The 22,391-nt window shown below is 40.6% G+C and overlaps 1 protein-coding gene across 1 annotated transcript in view; it reads left to right on the plus strand.

The window, feature by feature from the left end:
• LOC136863901 (dynein beta chain, ciliary-like) overlaps positions 1–22,391 on the plus strand; it is a 5,220,903-nt gene that overhangs the window by 2,772,195 nt on the left and 2,426,317 nt on the right. The window contains exon 48 of the mRNA XM_068226514.1: positions 17,001–17,113. Within this exon, the coding sequence (XP_068082615.1) occupies positions 17,001–17,113 (113 nt within the window). The remainder of the gene's footprint in view (positions 1–17,000; positions 17,114–22,391) is intronic.

The following is a 22,391-nucleotide window of genomic DNA, read 5'->3' on the forward strand; positions in this document are numbered from 1 at the left end:
AGTTGAAATGTACGGCACTGTCTCACAGAAGGTCTTCTAGCTAAACTCACGTGTTCATGATGTAAACTACATGTTTGAAGCTCTGACAAAACAGGATCTTGAGTCCACTCACGAGGCACCTTTTCCCAAATCTTCTTTACAGCATTCGCAGCTACATTAACCAAAAATGTCTTTGGTAATGCATTTCACTCTTCTTCAGTAAAAGTGTTTAGTTTCTTTTTGCATGCATAAAACTTTACGATCGCCTTTTCAACTGCGTTACACTTAGTATCTGTTAGAAATGACGTGATGTCTTTAGTCTAGAAATGTTTCTTTTCCACTAAGGTTATTTCGACACTGCACTTTACATATGTTGTTCACTTCCCGGCATGCACTGCGACACAACCAATCAAAGAGCATACCAACATGTTGTAAAGACTGTTTACTTGTTTCTCTGCTATGCTCTTTCGGAAGAGTTTTAAATGATGGGCACCCCAATTCACGCATGTCGATAACTTCACATGATGATGGTAGAAACTCACGCAACCATTCTTTCTTTTCACAACCCTTTAAAAGAACAAGATCTGCTCTTGACAAATGTGCATTCATCATTAAAGATAGAAAACGATAAGGTATTCCTTTTTCTTCCCACTTCAAACCTAAATTGTTTTCAATCCACTGAGTCTGCTTTTTACCTTCATCTGTTTGCAAACAGTAAGGGAACGGTGGACTAAATACTAAACTAACAAGTTTTGGTGCCCACAACACACTGCAATCTAACACAGCCACCTCTTTAAACACAAATTTGTTTCCGTTTGCTTTAAAGCCTTGCACATCAACTATTAATGTTTTCGTCATGTTTGCTCTCCACTCTCTATCACTGTTTCTCGAAGACTAAAGCTTTTAGTCAACGAACGGGTTTAACACGTTGGCTGCCAGAGCGGTACATTGTACCTCTGAGTGAGTGTCTCAGGAGGCCACGGCGGTACAAAGTACCGCTGACAGGTGTTGCTATTTGACTTTCTCTGCCGGGCCGGCGGACCGTTGAGCCGTTGAATTCGCTATGCTAGCGTACCGCTATGGCCTCGGAGCAAATCCTGGCGTGCTTGGTTTCCAAAATATAGTCTTTATTTTTTATTAATACAACCTCCTTTTATTGGCAATATGTGAGTGTTTGTCCAATCAAATTAGCCATGCGCTTAGGTGTGCCGGGTTAGCTAACTCGCAAGCTCAATATTTTGGAGATCGTGGGCTTGAATACTACTGTCGGAAAACCTGGTTATGGATTTCTGTGATTTCCCATTTTCACCCCAAGCTTATGATTACCTAATCAATAGGTCACACGGATTCCTTCCAAATTGTTGCACCCATACCTGAGCTGATTTCTACGGTTATCGCAATAAATATAGCGTAAAAATGAGCGTATTTGCATTTTCTAAATTGACAACATTCATCGACAACATAGCAAAATTTTACATCACCGTTGAGCATTTGACAAGGAGTAAATAGGAAATAAATATCCTTCCAATATAATTTGGTGAAGGGCTTTTTGTGTTGCAAAATGTAATAGACCAGTTTGACATTGAGCAGAGATCTCATACTGAAGGGCTAGCGTCATTATCTTCCGAGTTCGGAAAGAAAACGGTTTCATTTTTATAACTAACCTCTCCGTTCAATGGTAAAATAACTTAGAAATATCTCGCAAGTATTTCACACACACCCTACTGTAAAAAAATGAGTGCCTTGCGATTGTAGTCGTAAGCGCTAGTAAACAAATCGTGGCTCGCTCTGTTATCTACAATGTGCATTATCAAGCGATGCAAGCTTCTGGTACCGCTAGACTGTACCGCTCTGGCCGTCTAGGCAAAACCATGCAGTGAACTTTTCTGTGGGGCCACGGCGGTACCTCGGGGTGCTGATAAATTTTATTGTATTTCGTACGTACATTGAACACTTAAGTGAAATATCACTTCGAATTTTGCTTTAATGCTTATTTACTACATGCATAGTAGAAAAAATGCTTTGGCCACCGGAACATTTCTTGCTATATGTCCTGGCAGTCAACGTGTTAAACATGCACAATGACGTCATCACAACAGCACGTGCTTACCCTAGGTTTCCCGATGCGTTATTAAACTTGTTCGAATTTACCGCCACCACATTTCAACTAAAGAGTGCAGCAGCGAGGTAAGCGATGTAAGATGGCGGTAGCTAAAGATGTCAGCACGGTGCTCTATTGATTAAAGATGGCTGCTTGTCAAAAAGATTTTTTCAAGTTATCCGCCACCACATAGAGTGCAACACTGAGGTTTGCGATGCAAGATGGCGGGTGACAGCTTGTCAAATAGATTTTTTGTTTCAAAGGTAAGTAGCTAAAGAGGGCACTACTAAGGTTAGCAATGCAAGATGGTGGATGACAGCTGTGACGTAAAATATTACCCGCAAGGTAGCACCATGATGCTCTTTTCATTAAAGATGGCAGCTTGTTAAATAGAATTTTTCAAATTAACCGCCTCAAAGGTAAGTAGCTAAAGAGGGCAGCACTGTTCTCTCCGGATTAAAGATGGCTGCCTGTCGAAAAGAATTTTTCAAATTAACCGCCTCAAAGGTAAGTAGCTAAAGAGGGCAGCACTGTTCTCTCTGGATTAAAGATGGCTGCTTGTCGAAAAGAATTTTTTCAAATTATCCGCCACCACAAAGAGGGCAGCACGGTGCTCTCTTGGTTAAAGATGGTGGATGACAGCTGAAGAGCGAGTAGAATTTGTTTCCAAACAAGAGCACGTGGAATTTGCCGCCACCACATAGAGTGCAGCACTGTTCTCTCTAGATTAAAGATGGCGGATGACAGCTGTCAGAAAAGCGCATAGGTTTGTAAAGCACGTAGAATTTGCCGCCACCACATAGAGTGCAGCACTGTTCTCTCTGGATTAAAGATGGTGGATGACAGCTGTCAGAAAAGCACATGGGTTTGTAAAGCACATGTAATATGCCGCCACCACATAGAGTGCAGCACTGTTCTCTCTGGATTAAAGATGGCGGATGACAGCTGTCAGAAGAGCGCATAGGTTTGTTTCCAAACAAGAGCGTTTAGAATTTGCCGCCACCACATTTCAACTAAAGAGTGTAGCACTGAGGTTTGTGATGCAAGATGGCGGATGACAGCTGTCAGAAAATAGCACGTGAATTTGTTTCCAAACAAGAGCACGTGGAATTTCCCGCCGCCACAAACAGGGGTAGCACTGTGCTCAAAGATGGCTGCTGTCACGTGGAATTGTATGCCACCACAGGTATTTAGCTAAAGATGGCAGCACTGCGGTTTGCGATGCAAGATGACTGCTGTCAAAAAGAATTTTTCAAATTATCCGCCACCACATTTCAAAGGTAAGTAGCTAAAGAGGGCGGCACTGTGCTCTATGGATTAAGGATGGCGGATGACAGCTATCAAAAAGCACGTGGCTGTCAAAAAGCACGTGGATTTGTTTATCTCGAGCTAGTGAGGTTATGTTGGTAGCATTAAGGTTTAGGCCCGCCAAGATGGCAGCACTGCCGATGACAGATGACGAATTTTCCATCTAAAGAGGGCAGCACAGCGCTCTGTGGTTTAAGGATGGCGGATAACAGCTGTCAAAAAAGCACGTGGCTGTCAAAAAGCACGTGGCTTTGTTTACCACGCGCTAGTTAGGTTAAGTTGGTACCACTGAGGTTTAGGCCCGTCAAGATGGCAGTACTGAGGTTAGCGATGCGTTGTTGTCTGTGAAAAAGCACGTGGCTGTCAAAAAACACGTGGCTTTGTTTACCTCACGATAGTTAGGTTAAGTTGGTACCACTGAGGTTTAGGCCCGTCAAGATGGCAGTACTGAGGTTAGCGATGCGTTGTTGTCGATGACAGCTGTCAAAAAGCACGTGCCTTTGTTTTCAAATCTGTCAAAAAGCACGTGGCTGTCAAAAAGCACCTGGCTTTGTTTACCTCGCGCTAGTTAGGTTAAGTCGGCACTACTGAGGTTTAGGCCCGTCAAGATGGCAGCAGTGAGGTTAGCGATGCGTTGTTGTCTGTCAAAAAGCAGGTGGCTGTCAAAAACACGTGGCTTTGTTTACCTCACGCTAGTTAGGTTAAGTTGGCACTACTGAGGTTTAGGCCCGTCAAGACGGCAGCAGTGAGGTTAGCGATGCGTTGTTGTCGATGACAGCTGTCAAAAAGCACGTGGCTTTGTTTACAAATTCAAATCTCCCACCAGAATTCAAATTTCCCGCGCCGCGGGAGGAGGAGGAGGCGGCAGAACCACCCTATTTACACTACTGTCACCAACTCAACATATTACGGCACATGAAAAGAAGAACATGCTCCATCAATATATTCAAGACTCTTAATAGCTCTAACAACAGTAGCTACCTAAAATATCTCCAGACATACAACCAAATATTACCTGAATTGCAAGCAGATAATACAAATACTTACCTATCCGCAATTTTGTATATAGTTATATATTTTTACGGACCCATTTTATCGGAACATTATAACTAATCAAACACTGTTGTGTAAACCTCGTTAACCCCATTTTACCCCAAACAATGTATATATAGCACCACATATCAATAATGTTAATGCTATGTATTTTTAACCAGGCATATATATACCACTCTTTTCGTTATGTGTCCAATTTAACAAGATTATCCAATGCCTATGCTAAACAAAACAAATAGTTTAAAAACGTTTAACCCTATTCCAAGACATAAAATAATAATAGGCTTTATAAACTGATACTTTAGTATTTAAGATATATGCCAACAAGGTATTGCATACTAATATTTTAATCACAAGTGTCCAAACCTAAAATTGTACATTTTCATATGACTGATCAATAATCAATTAATGTAATTTAAGAACCAATTTTTAATGTATATTACTGAACTTACTACTATTAATTTACACAAATGTATGTATATCTCATTCCACATTGTACAACCCAAATTAGATAGTGATAACATGAAAAATAACATGTAATTTCATGGATGATGTATATTAGCTAACTACTTACGTTGACACTGTATGCTGGAAAACTTAGGATTGACACATACAATAGCTCAAATGTACCAAGACATACATACCAACATTTATGATCAGTTCGATTTAATTTAAGTTTTAATCATTATATGTGATGTTTTTGTAAAATATATCTTATATGCATGTCAACTGAAGATGACCCCCTAGGGGTCGAAACCGGTCTTGACCATATTTACTAGCTGAATGTGAATAAATTTTGTATTGATAAGGTGGTGACTTATGTTTATATTGTTAAGTAGGAAAATTTCAGATCTCCAAAGATCGAATCCATCACGCGGCTGAGCACTTGTCCACCAATAGAGATGCCCATCGGTACTTTATTAAATTCAAATAGTTAAAAAGGTGTGGCGAAGGCAGTGCAAGGGCGACTTTTGGGGTCCAAATGGATTTGGTAGTATGCTGAATTAAAGTAAAAGACGGAGAAGAATTTAGCGCCATGAAAATGTTGAAAGGTACTTTCAATGGTGGGTAAGGGGAAGCTGTCGAACACAACATTCTTATTGACCCTACGATAGTCCACAAACAACCTAAATCTACCGTCCTTCTTTAGGACGAGGAAGGCGGGGCTGCTGAAAGAGACTTGGTGGGAATAATTACCTTCTCTTCCAACAGGTCGTTAACACATTCTTTCATTGCGGACAGTTTTGGGGGTGAGCAATCGAATGGCGGGTTCTAACAGGGGTATCATCTTTAAGTTCACGGAATAAGAGAAATTTTTAGCACAACATTAAGTTTTAGTTGTCGGTCAATTCACATGAGGCGTTGGGAAGTTGGGATGTCGAAAGGGCACATAGAGTGGCACGTTGAAAAGGGCTTCAAAATGGTAACTTATGCATGATTTGAAACGAAAGGCAAAGGTACGAGTGATAAAATCAATAGACAGACCAGTAACCAGCATAAAATCAGTTCCTAAAGTAACTGGGACCTACAGATCGGGAACAACATTAAATGTCCAAAGCCACGAAAGATCATGAATTTTAATGTGACTTTCGACTCTACCCACCGGACATACCTGACGGCCATCAGCGGACATGAACATTCCCAAGCTCTCGCAGGCTTGGAGATATTTTAAATCCGTAGAAGACACAAGGGATTGGTTCACGAAGGAAACGCAGGAACCGGTGTCTAGTAAGACATACAGTATGCGCGCTCATTCATAAATCTTGGCCCAGTGTGTAGACGAGGGAAGGCCCCAGATCCCTTTATTTACACCAGTATCAGGCGCCAACGACGGGCCATCACGCAGGCAAGGATTCAGTTTCCCCGCCGAGAGTTGCACCGAGGACACACGTGCTGAGTGACACCGGCTGGACCACAATTTGAGCATTTCGGAGGAGACTTAGACCAACAATTCTTTGAAACAAGCCCTAGTTTCCCACAATTCCAGCACTTCTTGCCTGCAGTATCGCTTACTATAGGTGAGTTAGAATCTTGAATGGCGTTTACACAGCGCCGAGGCGGAGATACAAGGCTGGACCTGGGATCGGGACTACCACAGGGGCGACACGGCGAAGGGGTTGCGTCAAAAGAGACCGATCTGACGGGCGTGCGACAGGCAACGTCGGGAAATGAACAATCGGACGGAGTAGGAAGCAGACGGTACAATTTATTCTGACTGACTGTCGACTCGAACTCACGACCTAAATTATTAATAATAATATCTTCAACATATTCATCCTGAGATCTTTCTATGTATAATTTGATAATCAGCGGCAAGATTTCGATAAAACTGGTCGAAAATTTCAGATTCATGCACCTTGACACACAAAGGGTTAAACAAGTTCAAAATGCCCGTGGCGTAATCATCAATTCCATCCCCTACACCCTGCGTCCTTCTGAAAATTTGTTGTTTAAAGAGTAGTCCATTTCGGAAAACCCAAAGCGCTGTTTGATGCGAGCAGCAAAATCGTCCCATGAATGAATACTAGCTTTGACCAGCCTGAACCATTTTAACGGTGGCCCTTCCAGCATCCCGGGGATGACGGGAACGAATAAGTGAACGGGGAGGGAGCTGCAATCGGCGATATCATCCACCCGCTCAAGATATTCAATGACACTGGAGCTGTTCACTTCTCCAGAAAAATTTAGCTTCCATTACCGGACGACATCAAAAACAGGGTTAACATGAGCATTACGATCACTAGAAATCTAGAATTGGGGGAAATGGGCTCCACACGGTTTTCGTCGAGGGCACAATTTCTACATGCAATAGCATTCCTACGGTCAGGGCATCTATCACTATCGCTACCAGACACGAGCGACGCATTAACTTCAGCCATACCCTCCCTCTTTTCTCTCTCTCAAGGTTGGAGGTTTCCCCTGTAAAAACTTCGCTATCGTTACTCATCTCTAAAGCTTTCTGACTTTCCATATACAGTATAAGGCAATGTTTCAACGGTAACCAACACGACACACACATTCAAATGATCACAACAATACACATAAATTATAAATAACACTGAAGATTAAGGTCAGAATATACTGGCTTCACAAGGTTAAATCTAGGGAAAATTAGGACTTCATTTAATAGATCAATCAATAAATCACCACCTCCAGTTCTGTCTCGTCCGATCCTTTTTCAGAATAGGTATCCTAGTCGACCTCGCTCCTGCTATCATTTGAACCGCACCCCTCCCTTACCGATAATATATGACATAATATAATAAGCACATCGGGAGATTCGAGGCGTGGACCTCGACTAGGAAAGGCAAGACACAGCCCTGAACTGGAAATGACCTTAATTAACAATGCACAACTGGGATGAGACTAATACTACTAGCAATAAAATCCATATGAAATTCAATGAGGGTTCATTGATGGAATAAAATTCAAAGAAAAGGAAAATGAAGCCAACAATTTAACTTATTAAAAGATACGTACATGAGTTCATTTGGTTCAGTCGATGTTCTAAGGTAAATGCGTGAATACAGCATTTCTGAAAACACCAATCTTAATATTAAACTTACGACGTGCTCGCCGTCTCAATTTTAATCTCACTACATATTTAGCCAATCTGAATACAATCCGCAGGGATTAGTTTGGTATTTCTTTCCACGAGATTAATTACATTGCTTACATACGCGTCTTTCAAACTCCATCATCATCTCAACAACAATAGCTATATAAAGATAAGATCCCCAAGCATCCGGGAGAAGAAACTCAGAGCAGATAAAATAATGGAAAATGCAGGCATCAGCATGGCACAGAGAGAAAACATCTCTGGACCAATGAAACGAAATTAAAACCGAAGGAGAATCACAGGCAATATCATAGCCGAAATATAAGAAAGCAAACATGGCGGGCTCGTGGGCAAGCCAACGGCCCCAGACAGGGACCAAGGCAAAATAATTAACACCGTACCGAAAACAAACACAAGGTACGGAAAAAAGGTCAAAGGGAAAAATTAAGCTGACCGATAGGCCAACGTTTTACTCTCCTCAGTCACCAACATACCCCCAAACATTCAGACATTGCCGGGAGCGGCAAACAATGCGAGCAGTAGCTCCCGTCAGTAAGTTGAACACAAACACATATTGTGTGACTCTCATGGTCACAAACAAAGGTCACACATACTGCGCAGCCAATTAGCAGTAGTATAATAGGGACCCAGCGGTCACGCATAAACCCATCATCTTAAGCACCCCGTACGACACGAATGGACCTCCGCGTCGAAACGCAGGGCATACATTCATTTGATGCGAAAATTTATTAGAATGCAGCACGCAAATATATTATTGATCAGAGACCCAGTTACCAACATCACACAAGCACAGTAACAGCAACAAACACGCGGCCCGTTCACTCCGCAGAGCAGAAAGGTGCATATCAATCAGCTGTAGTTCAATGCGGAGAAAATCATTCTTTAACCGTAGAAAAATATATTAAAACAAGGATCACGATACCTGCAATGTTAGCCGTCAAAATAGAAAGAAGGATGGCAGTATAGGCTGAGATTAAATCTAATAAATACCCATCTAGATCTCAGAAAAGCCACTCCGATCTGTGTGGAGTCCATTTTATATTCCTCTCTCATAACCACAAGAAACATTCGAGCCATAGAGATAAAGTTACAGTCTTGCCGGAAAGAATGACCTTCACAACTCAGGACGCTGCCCGCTCTAGTACAACCTTGGAAATAGTTAAGTCAATCAGTGATAAGCCGCAAGAGGCCTTTAGCAATAATAGAAACGTGGCATTTATGAAACTGCCATTCAAACATGGCTCATTGGTGTTGTTTGTAAGCAATAGCACCTGGCCGTGATGTCATTGGGTCAATGACCTCGTGAAAAAATGCTGATTCAGCTGCCATTGTTTCTGAATCCCTGTTGCTTTGCTACTTGGGGACACGTGTATATAGACAACCTATCAGTAAGATAATTTTAAAAGAATTGACCATTCGATCTTGAGCTCAGAAACCTTCTTGAGCAAGAATAGAGACAGCATCAAAAGACGAAGAAGGCAAACTGTGTAAGCTAACAGACTCAGCCCTCAGAGTTACGGCATTCGCGCAGAGGTCATGTACACCCTACAGTGCCAGTGGTTCAGATTTATCCTCATTAGACCAACGTACAGCAGCCATCTCCTTTGGTAGTCCTAGCAGAGCTCTGATGTCCTGAGATACATCTCAAGAATTATCCCCCATTAGAACCTCAGAGTTAGACTGATAAGAGCAATGCCATATTCTTGAATAGTCCGGCATAACTCCGAGGCCCTGAGGTAGCTCTTCAGAGTTATCCCAATAAAGTAATATATCACGATTAGCACTTGTGCCAATAGGTCATAATTTTCAAGTTGATATCCTGAGTTAGCTCCATGATTAAAATTGGCACTGGTTGTGCTAATGTTGTGTGTGAATAATGCTCCGGTAAATGTGAGTTATTTTATAAGTATGTAAGTTTAGTGGTTAGAATCTGGACCCTACATTCTGTAAGTGTTATGGATGCTATGGAACTATAAATATTGGAACTAATCCTTCTCTAAGAGTTACATTTGTGATAATTATTGTCAAGGTTAATGCCAAGTGTATGTAAACAAAGGCATCAAGGTGGTTATGTGCTGTAGATGGGTCACGACACTTTTATATATTGTCTTTTGTTTCGATTCGATATATCGAATCAAGGTAACTTGAACGTGCCGTATACACTACTAACATCACAACACTTGCCCATCGGTTAATATTATATTAAGGAATAGATATGAGTACCTGTGTGAAGTGTGGGAAAGCAGTAACTAGGCAGGACGTATCATCTAAAATTGAGTGTAACACTTGTAGCAGTTGATTTCACAGTAAGTGTGTGAACCATGACGATCAAGATGTGGAATACTTGAAGTCGCAGGATCAGACATGGAGGTGTGACCAGTGCCTCTCACAGCGGCGTAGGAGCATGCAAGAAGAAGCGCAGTCACTTACGTGGGCACCATCAGTTGGGGACATTTATAAACTGCTGAAAATTTTAGCTGAGGGTACGGCTACATTGAAGAAAACAACTAGTGAATAAGGAAAACAGTTAGGTAAGTCAAATGATGTGTGTCATGAAAAGCTGGGCGAGCACAAACGAATTGTAGAAAATCAGCAGGAAAAAATTACTAGACAGAAGAATATTATGGATAACTTATTATCTGAAAACAATCGGCTTGCAAAATCATTCAGTGAACTTATATTCGAGTGCGATGATAACGATCAACATTCTAAGATTAACACACTTGAGATATGCGGTGTACTGGAAGTACCGAATGAAAATATCTGTCAGATTGTCATCAGTGTCGCCAAGGCGCAAGATCTAGAAATACCGAGCTCGATAGCTGCAGTCGCTTAAGTGCGGCCAGTATCCAGTATTCGGGAGATAGCAGCTTCGAACCCCACTGTCGGTAGCCCTGAAAATGGTTTTCCGTGGTTTCCCATTTTCACACCAGGAAAATGCTCGGGCTGTACCTTAATTAAGGCCACGGCCGCTTCCTTCCCACTCCTAGCCCTTCCCTGTCCCATCGTCGCCATAAGACCTATCTGAGTCGGTGCGACGTAAAGCAACTAGAAAAAAAAAGATGTAGAAATAAAAGACGAAATTATTGATGCGTGTCATAGGCTGGAAAAAGTAAGTTGATAATCGTTCAACTCGTGGCATTATTTTAAAATTTGTTAGAAGATGTTATAAGGAACAGATCTTAGAAAAACGTAAGATAAAAAGGAATTTTTCCATAACTCATCTTGGTTTTTCCATCCCTAGTCCCATATGTATTAATCAGTCTTTAGCTCCTAATAGGCGAATTATATTTTCTAAAGCTAAACAAGTGCAACGTGATAGGAATATAAGTATCTGTGGGTGAACAGGAGTAGCAAACGTTCGATGAGGAAGACTGATGGAAATCAATTGCATGCTATTCGTCTTGAGGGAGATTTGGATAAATTGTCATTTTTTAATAGTAATGTTGTTACTCTTTCAATTTTGATTTTTCATGAGCCATGATATTGAGTTTTTCGTTTATTATCAAAATGTAAGAGAACTTAGAACTAAGGTTGATATATTTATCCAAAGTCTCCTGTGCTCTTCATACGGTGTTGTTGTAGAGACTGAGACGTCTCTATAAATAGTATATATGATAGTGAATCATTTGACAGTAGATATCTAGTGTTCAGAAATGACAGAGATCCTTTAGTAACCGGTACGGAGCGGGGGGGGGCGGGAATTTCGACTGCCGTCAAAAAGAGTTTTAAAGTGGAACTATTATCCAAGTACTTTAAACAACATTGTGAATCACTTACTATTTGCATCTCAAGTAGTAATAGGAAGTTATTTATAAATGTGGATTGTCTATGAAAATGGAGGAGAACTCTGTACAGACTTATGACAAATAAATATTTATAAATGTTGTATACATTACTCCAGCATCATTTCTAACAGTTTATCAGGACTACTTTGGTTATTTAGAAAGCACTAACAATCTTAAGTTTTCGTACTGCGTTATCGTGGGTGATTTCAATCTTCCTGAAATTAATGGTGCTGGTTATTCATTTACATAAGGACTGGTAAAAGATAGGGTCAATTGATATCATATTTAGGTTTACTGCCCTACAATAATATTCTTAAATACAATTCTAGGACGCTCGATCTTGTACTGGTCAATTTCATGGTTGACGTGAAACGTGAGGAATTTGCTCTTGTGTCTGAAGATTTACATCATCACCCACTCTGCTTATCATTACCTCCAGTAAAGGGGTGTTCATTACCGCACAATATAAATTGAAAATACTTCCATTTCAAGAAAGCGGATTTTCTACAACTGTATTACGTGTTAAGAAATATTGAGTGGAACCCGTTGAATATGTATCAGGATGTGGATGAGGCTGTGGATTTCCTTTACTCGTAAATATATAGATGCTCCGATAATTGCATACCTAAGTGTCGAGTCATTAAAAGAAATAAAAATTTCCAGTCTGGTTTATTCATGACATCATTCAGATAATGAAAAAGAAAAGGAAGTATGCCAGAAAAGGAAATTCTCCAGGTACTATGCGAACGATTCAACAGCTCAGATCTGAATTGGAAGTTAAAATAAATTCCGCATATCGAGATTACATCAGTGAATTAAAGGTTACTTTATAATGTGATATAACACATTTCTGGAGGCACATTAGGAATATGCGACTCACGAGATCAAGAGGAACTACGTTCGAGTATAATGGTGAGAGGTACGGAGGCAGTAATATTGTTCATGGCTTTGCTCGATATTTTTCGTCAGTTTACGTCGGATCATGTTTTAATTATTTATTGGATAATTGGGCATTGGATGACATTCCTCTATTTCCCTCTGTTGATATATTTCACTTCAATGAGATAACTGTTGAAGAAGTGAAAGAGGTTATTCATGGTACATTAAAGCCTAAAATATTGAGCGGTCCTGATGGCATACCTCCATATATAATCAGGGCCTGTGCTGATTTATTTGCTAATAAGTTAACTTTCATTTCTAAACTTTCTATTCGCACTTCATCCTTTTCCGAGAAGTGGTAAGTCGCTAAAGTTACGCCCATTTTTGAGACAGGCAGTTTGGTAACGATATCTAATTATCGTTCAGTGGGCATTATCAAAGCCGTAGCTAAGGTATACGAACATACATTGCACTGTAAGTTTTATAACCATGTAAACATTGCTCTATCTGAATTTCAACATGGATTTGTACCCAACAGATCAGTTATCACCAATAGTTTGAGCTATACTCAAAATTTGTATGATACCATTAATACCAACGGAAGGGCTGATGTTGTTTATATGGATTTCAAAAAGGCATTCCATAAAGTATACCATAGAATTTTAATAACAAAAATGTATAAATATTGTTTTTCTAAACATGTGTTGCAGTTAATGTGTTCATATTTAAAAGTCGACAGCAGTTTGTTTATTTTTACAATGGAATTTCAGATAATTTGATCAGTCTTTCTGGTGTTCCGCAAGGTTCAAAGCTTGGACCTATCTTGTTTTTGATTCTAATTAATTATTTACCAGACAATATTCGCCACTCTAACTGTTTATTTTTGCAGATGATTTGAAACTTTACACATTTATTAGCGACCTTCAAGACGAGGACGAGTTGCAAAAGCACATTAATGATGTCATTCCTTGGTGTGATATTAATAATTTGTGTTTGAACGTTAGTAAATATAAATACATGAAGTGAACCAGGAAGAAGGAATTTGAAGACCCAGCCTATCATATAGGGGTAAAAGTGGATAGTGTTTTAATGTTTGAGGACCTTGGTATAATTTTTGACTGTAAGCTAACGTTCACCAATCATATCAATACAATAACAAAGAATGGTAACCGAATGCTAGGATTTTTATAAGAACTTTGAGAGCATTTACCCAGCCCTCATTGCTGAATAATCTATACATTACCTTAATACGGAGCAAACTGGAATATTCTGTAATAATTTGGTGCCCGTGTACAAAGCAACAAGTGAATACTATTGAAATTGTGCAGAACAAGTTCCTACGTTACCTTTATTTCAAAAGTTTTAGTACTTTTTGCACTTTCGACACATCAACCCAGTTATTAAGGAATATATTTCAATTGCTTTCGTTTATGACCAGACGGTCCCTAATGTCTATACAAATACTAAGGAAAATTTTAATAGGACGGTTTGATTCTTTGGACCTATTAAAACGCATTTCATTCCATGTTCCGCAGACAAGATTCCGTCAGCACCAATTATTTCACATTCAAAGGTCAAAAATATTGCATCAGTCAAATTCACCTTTCGTAAAAGTGACAACGCTTTATAACTCCGTAAGAAAAGAAGTCGATGTATTCACCGAGTCGGATAAGTAGAAACCTGCCTTTTAAATTTTTAAATTTACAATTTGTAAATTTTTAATAATTAATTCTTTCTGGTATTCATCATATTTCCCACTGTAGTCATTCGTGTTTTAAGTTTCTTTTCTTTCGTCTTGTGTTTCGCTTTTTATTACTGTGTGATTTCTTAGTGAATTTACCATTTATTTTAATATAATCTTGATTTTGTTCTATTTAGTTTTTTGTTGATATTTAAGTTTTTTGTTGTTAATCTTTAACTTCGTAGATACAAATTGTTACTGAGTGTCAACAAGGTACTTAATTGGGTGTAAAACCTGTGTACCTTCAGATAAATAAATATATAACAATATATAGCAATTGTCTTGCTCAGTAGACCTGCGTTAACTTCTCATAGTTCAATAAGAAGGCCACGCTCCAGTATTGTCACTTACAGCTTAAAGCAATTTTACGAGATTATCGTTATACATATAGAGCAGACCAATGCTCCACTTTATAGTTTACAAAGTCAGCGTTCTACCAACGGAGATGGCTGCTGCATGTTGGCCTGAACAGCTGCCGCAGTGGGCTAAAACGTATACATTTCTGTCATATGGTGTACATGTGTGGGGCTGATGATAGTAGCTGTCTTGTCCAGTAACACAGATAGATGATTATCCAAGTTTTCAACTTGTACCTGTAATTTGAGTAACCCTGTAAGATTAAGACATGTTGAGTGATGACGTCGAATGTAGGGTTAAGCTTACATTCTTATGAGGTTACCCGGGGTCAAACTTAGGTTAGTGACCCTGTGAGGTTAATGTTACTCTGGGAGTGAAACTTGGCCTGTGAAGTTAGGGTTAGCCAAAGAATCGAATCCAAGCGTGCAAAGTTAATCATGCACTCTTGTACAGTACAGTGAAGCCTGGGCTCTAAACGAAGCGTGTGAGGTTAAGCTTGCGCTCTTGTGCGGTTAGCCCGCGTCTCGATCATTGGTCTTTGAGGTTGGCCCAGCAATAAGTTTAAGTCTTGAGACGAATCCAAGCTATGATATAATGTGTGGTTAAGCTTGCACTCTTACTCAGCATATTTCATCGGTGGAGGTGGCCACACGGGTGCTAGGCTGTTAGCCCGGATGTCGAACGTGGGTCGCTGAGGTAGTGCCCATAATTTTAAGCATGGGGTATTCAAGCCTTTGAGTTTAAGAAATGCGGGAAGCCCTATCTTGAAAATGTAAATATCCTAATATAGCAGGAACTATTACCAGTGATAATTACAATATTTTCTTAGGTATTGACTACAATGAAGTGAGTTGAGTGAACCGTTGTGTATTTAGGGTTATGTTCCATATTTTAGCAAAATAATGTCACTAATACTTGCTCTAAATTAGAAACCAATCAAGGAAAATACCTTTTTCTAGTTGAGCAGCTGAAATATGAAATAACATAACTCTCTGAAAAATGTGTCTCCCTGGCTTGTGTACTATATAAGATAACAGGCCAGACATGTGAAAAAAGGTCAATTTTCAGAAACTGAGTTAAAGGTAAAACGTTCACTGACGCATTTACCCATGTCAGAATCTAAAAACAGCCTGGTGCATAGTCAATATAGTCTGAGTGTTTGTTATAGTAATGACGGCAACTTCTTCACACATAATTCTGGAACAGATTAGTGAGATTCGCATCCATCTAGATCAAACGGTAACAGAAATAGATAACTTCGAAAAGAAGTTCCTGATGTTGTAAAATTTCTCACCGGGCGAGTTAGCCTTGCGGTTAGGGGCTCGCAGGTCTGAGCTTGCATCCGGTGCATAATGGGTTCGAACCCGACAGTCGGCAGCCCTGAAGACGGTTTTCCAAGGTTTCTTATTTCCACAACAGCAACGTAAAACAGACTGTAAAATAATCTCACCTGGGCGTTAATATTCCATGATATTTTTAATATTGTTTACTTGTAGCGCATCATAACAAATTTTGCACCATTTCATTCAGCAGATTCCAGATAATTTTTGGAGACAGAATTTAAAAAATGTCATTTGAAATGCTCTCCCACTCTTCTTAACCTTGCACTGGTAGCCAATGTTGATTATGACCTCAAGTGAGGTTAAGCCTGTCAATAGCTGACGGTGGAAGAAGCTGCAGAACATCAGTTATCAGCGTTCAGAGTATTTCAGAAATTTTTTCGTTGTTTAATGTGTATTACGAATATACATAAAGTGGAGATTCCGAAGTTCATCCTTGGTTACAAAGTGTAGCGTTGTTCCCTCACCGCGTACGCCTCCTCTTTCATCGGACGGATGGTGAAACCTATAATAATTCGCTGCATTCTCTGAGGCCACTCAGTTTTCTGTGAATCTGTATCTGCGGATTTCGTATACTTATGCGAGCTACTTGTTGCACGTCTAGAAGTGTGAAGCATACAAAGATTTACAAGCGCCTTCTCATGTGCCTCACCAACCAAGTCCAGAAGCTGTGTGTTCTGTAAACTGTTTATTCACCAGATTATGCCATACTTTCATGATTACCTGATCAGTTTAATTTCCATCATTCACTTACGTTACTTCCATTATGCTCTTCATTCCCCGTAATAAACTTGTTTACATTTGACTTTCCGTGTGTTGAGGTCAACCAGAGTTTGTCCGTTTAGAATGCTGTAAATGTAAATATTTATTTCAGAAATGCTCCAGAAAATGATGGAGAAACCGTTGGAGAAGAAATCTGGAAGAAATTATGGACCTACAGGAAAGAAGTACCTAATCTACTTCATCGACGATATGAATATGCCTGAGGTAAGTCGTACACTAATTTCTCTGCACGAAATTCATAAAAAAGGGGGTATTCTGATATTAAAATTTTGCTGATAGTAGTATAATAGGGGGGTTCTGCCGCCTCCTCCACCTCCCGCGGCGCGGGAAATTTGAATTCTGGCGGGAAATTTGAATTTTGGAGGGAGATTTGAATTTTGGCGGGAGATTTGAATTTGTAAACAAAGCCACGTGTTTTTTGACAGCTGTCATCGACAACAACGCATCGCTAACCTCACTGCTGCCATCTTGACGGGCCTAAACCTCTGTAGTGCCAACTTAACCTAACTAGCGTGAGGTAAACAAAGCCACGTGTTTTTTGACAGCCACGTGCGTTTTGACAGACAACAACGCATCGCTAACCTCAGTACTGCCATCTTGAGGGCCTAAACCTCAGTAGTGCCAACTTAACCTAACTAGCGCGAGGTAAACATAGCCACGTGCTTTTTAACAGCCACGTGCTTTTTTGACAGCTGTCACTTAACCTAACTAGTGCGAGGTAAACAAAGCCACGTGTTTTTCGACAGCCACGTGCTTTATGACAGACAACAACGCATCGCTAACCTCAGTACTGCCATCTTGACGGGCCTAAACCTTAGTGGTACCAACTTAACCTAACTAGCGTGTGGTAAAAAAAGCCACGTGCTTTTTGACAGCCACGTACTTTTTTGACAGCAGTCATCCGCCATCTTTAAACCACAGAGCACTGTGCTGCCCTCTTTAGATGTAAAATTCGTCACCTGTCATCGGCAGTGCTGTCATCTTGGCGGGCCTAAACCTTAGTGCTACCAACTTAACCTCATTAGCGTGAGATAAACAAATCCACGTGCAGCTGTCATCCGCCATCTTTAATCACCGTTCTGCCCTCTTTAGCTACTTACCTTTGAAATGTGGTACGTCACAGCTGTCATCAGCCATCTTGCATCGCATACCTCAGTGCTGCACTCTATGTAGTGGCGGCAAATTCCACGTGCTCTTGTTTGGAAACAAAGCCACGTGCAGCTGTCATCCGCCATCTTTAATCCAGAGAGCACCGTGCTGCCCTCTTTAGCTACTTACCTTTGAAATGTGGTACGTCACAGCTGTCATCCGCCATCTTGCATCGCAAAAATCAGTGCTGCACTCTATGTAGTGACGGCAAATTCCACGTGCTCTTGTTTGGAAACAAACCTATGCGCTTTTTTGTCAGCTACCATCCGCCATCTTTAATCCAGAGAGCACCGTGCTGCCCTCTCTGTGGTGGTGGTAAATTCTACACGCTTTACAAACCCATGTGCTTTTCTGACAGCTGTCAACAGCCAGAGAGCACCGCGCTGCCCTCTTTATGCCGGTGGCAAATTCTACGTGCCTTTTGACAGCTGTCATCCGCAAGAGAGCACCGTGCTGCCATCTTTAGGTAGATACCTGTGGTGGCGGCAAATTCTACGTGCTCTTGTTTAGTAAACAAAGCCACGTGCAGCTGTCGTCCGCCATCTTTAATCAATAGAGCACTGTGCTGCGGGTAATTTCGTCAGCTGTCATCCGCCATCTTTAATCTACAGAACACCGTGCTGCTCTCTGTAGTAGCGGGCAATTTGAAAAGTTCTGTTAGCTATCATCCGCCATCTTTAATCAACAGAGCACCGTGCTGCGGGCAATTTCGTCAGCTGTCATCCGCCATCTTTAATCTACAGAACACCGTGCTGCCCTCTTTATGGCTACTATCTTAAGCACGTAGTAGCGGACAATGTGAAAAGTTCTGTTAGCTATCATCGGCCATCTTTGAGCACCTTGCTGCCCTCTATGTGGTGGCGGCAAATTCCACGCGCTCTTGTTTGGAAACAAACTCGCGTGCTTTTTTGACAGCTACCATCCGCCCTGCTCTCTGTAGTAGCGGATAATTTGAAAAGTTCTGTTAGCTGTCAACGCCATCTTTGAGCACCGTGCTGCTATCTATGTGGTGGCGGCAAATTCCACGTGCTTTACAAACTCACGCGCAGCTGTTATCCGCCATCTTACATCGCAAACCTCAGTGCTACACTCTTTAGTTGAAAAATGGTGGCGGATAAATTAAAAAGAAAAATTCTACAGCAGCCATCTCTCGACGCTAATTGCACAAGATGGTGGCTATACATGACTCCTTAAAGGTTCTTATGCAAGATAATCGCTATACATAGACGCCCTTGGGATGCTTACGCAAGATGGCGGTTATACAAGGCTCCTTATGGGACACCCTAGGGATGCTTGCGCGAGATGGTGGTTGCTCTTATGAGGCGGCTTAAGGATCCTTGGCTAGAGACGCCCTAAGGATGCTTGCGCAAGATGGCGCACGCAAGATGGCGGCTATACATAGCTCCTTATGAGACAGCCAGTACTCGATACAACATGTGATCAGAACATTGATTGATGTGTTCAGAACACAAAATAAGTAGAATCGAACACTGTACTCGATGTCGTTAACTTCAACATGTGAATAAAACATTGTCTGGTGTGTTCAGAACACTACATAAGTAGAATCGAACGCTGTGCAACATGTTAGGGGATACCTTTGTTCTAAGAAGATCAGATTGAAACATAACAAGACTAGAATTGAACACTGCACTCGATGTCGTTACATGTGATCAGAACAATGATTGATGTGTTCAGATCACTAAACAAGTAGAATCGAACGCTGTACAACATGTTAGGGGATACCTTTGTTCTAAGAAGATCAGCTTGAAACATAACAAGACTAGAATTGAACACTGCACTCGATGTCGTTACATGTGATCAGAACAATGATTGATGTGTGCAGATCACTAAACAAGTAGAACCGAACACTGTACAACATGTTAGGGGATACCTTTGTTCTAAGAAGATCAGATTGAAACATAACAAGACTAGAATTGAACACAGCACTCGATACAACATGTAATCAGAACATTGATTGATGTGTTCAGATCACTAAACAAGTAGAACCGAACACTGTACAACATGTTAGGGGATACCTTTGTTCTAAGAAGATCAGATTGAAACATAACAAGACTAGAATTGAACACAGCACTCGATGTCGTTACATGTGATCAGAACATTGATTGATGTGTTCAGATCACTAAACAAGTAGAACCGAACACTGTACAACATGTTAGGGGATACCTTTGTTCTAAGAAAATCAGATTGAAATTAACAAGACTAGAATCGAACACTGCACTCGATGTCGTTAACCTTAACATGTGATCCGATACAACAGGTTAGGGGATACCTTTGTCCTAAGAACCGAACACTGTACAACATGTTAGGGGATACCTTTGTTTAGATTGAAACTAACAAGACTAGAATCGAACACTGCACTCGATGTCGTTAACCTTAACATGTGATCCGATACAACAGGTTAGGGGATACCTTTGTCCTAAGAACCGAACACTGTACAACATGTTAGGGGATACCTTTGTTTAGATTGAAACTAACAAGACTAGAATCGAACACTGCACTCGATGTCGTTACATGTGATCCGATACAACATGTTAGGGGATACCTTTGTCCTAAGAACCGAACACTGTACAACATGTTAAGGGATACCTTTGTTTAGATTGAATCTAACAAGACTAGAATCGAACACTGCACTCGATGTCGTTACATGTGATCCGATACAACATGTTAGGGGATACCTTTATCCTAAGAACCGAACACTGTACAACATGTTAAGGGATACCTTTGTTTAGATTGAAACTAACAAGACTAGAATTGAACACTGCACTCGATACAACATGTAATCAGAACATTGATTGCTGTGTTCAGATCACTAAACAAGTAGAACCGAACACTGTACAACATGTTAGGGGATACCTTTGTTCTAAGAAGATCAGATTGAAACATAACAAGACTAGAATTGAACACTGCACTCGATACAACATGTAATCAGAACATTGATTGATGTGTTCAGATCACTAAACAAGTAGAACCGAACACTGTACAACATGTTAGGGGATACCTTTGTTCTAAGAAAATTAGATTGAAACTAACAAGACTAGAATCGAACACTGCACTCGATGTCGTTAACCTTAACATGTGATCCGATACAACATGTTAGGGGATATCTTTGTTCTAAGAAAATTAGATTGAAACATAGCAAGGCTAGAATAGAACACTGTAAGAACATTGTTTGATGTGTTCAGTACAACTTCAATGATTTACCTAGTGTAAAACACACACTGTGCACATATCGCATAGCTATCTCGCCTAGTATAAAAATAAAAAAAACACACTGTGCACATATCGCATAGCTAACACTTCAAATGATTTGCTTAGTACGAAAATAAAAAAAATTATACCGCGTAGCTAACTCGTTCATCGCACTGCTAAGACGCTTAGTAATTGCAAATACACTCATACGAAAATCAAGAAAGCACACTGCGTAGCCAACTCGCTCGGCTCACTCGCTTAGTAATTGCAACACTAATACAAACACGGATAAGAATGTTCCGATATACTTACATGTTAAAAAAATATTGGGGGTGAAAGATCATAAATTATATGTACACATGTTGTCTCCTCCAAGTTGTAAGATGAAATAGACGCAGTACTGCGAGTTTCCGCTCTAGCTGGCGAACGGAAGTAGCATGATATCTCAGCAAAGGAAAATACGCGTGAGCTTCCAAGTCAGACACAATGATGGATACCGCGTTTCAAATCCTGGCAACTTATGCCGTCGGGAAGGGCATCTAGCTAGATCATGTTATGACGATCGCGCAGGCCCCTCGCCTAGCATTTGCTATATTTTACGGCTTCTAGTTCGAACCCGCTATCTTCCGAAGTAGTGAGAATGATTGAAGAGTGTTTGAGGGTGATTCATTTGTCGGATGGAGGCGTTAAGCTGTGTACAGGCTTCTTCGGTAGGAGTAGGCTATGTTCCGGTACCGGGATATCTAGTTATCGATTTAAAATCCTAGTCAGGAAGGGTAACCGGTCGTAAAACTATGGTGTATGATCATAGAGGCGGGGTGTGCAAAAAAGCCAGCATTATGTAAGGGTTGTTAATGGGGGCGTTAAATCTTGTGCAGGCTCCTTCGAAAATGATTTTTGAGTACAAGACGTTGATGGTGATTCATCTGTCGGATGGAGGTAATAAGCCTTGTGCAGGCTTCTTCGGTAGGACTAGGCTAGAATCGAACTCGGACCTCCGGGGGTAGCAGCTAATCACACTAACTACTACACCACAGAGGAGGACTATATCAGTTTTACAGAACAGAATATTTTACAATCTTAATAGGTACTGTGTTTTAACCTCTCCGTACAATCATAATAT

The sequence above is a fragment of the Anabrus simplex genome, chromosome 2 (genome assembly GCF_040414725.1).
Source record: "Anabrus simplex isolate iqAnaSimp1 chromosome 2, ASM4041472v1, whole genome shotgun sequence".
Lineage (NCBI taxonomy): Eukaryota > Metazoa > Arthropoda > Insecta > Orthoptera > Tettigoniidae > Anabrus > Anabrus simplex.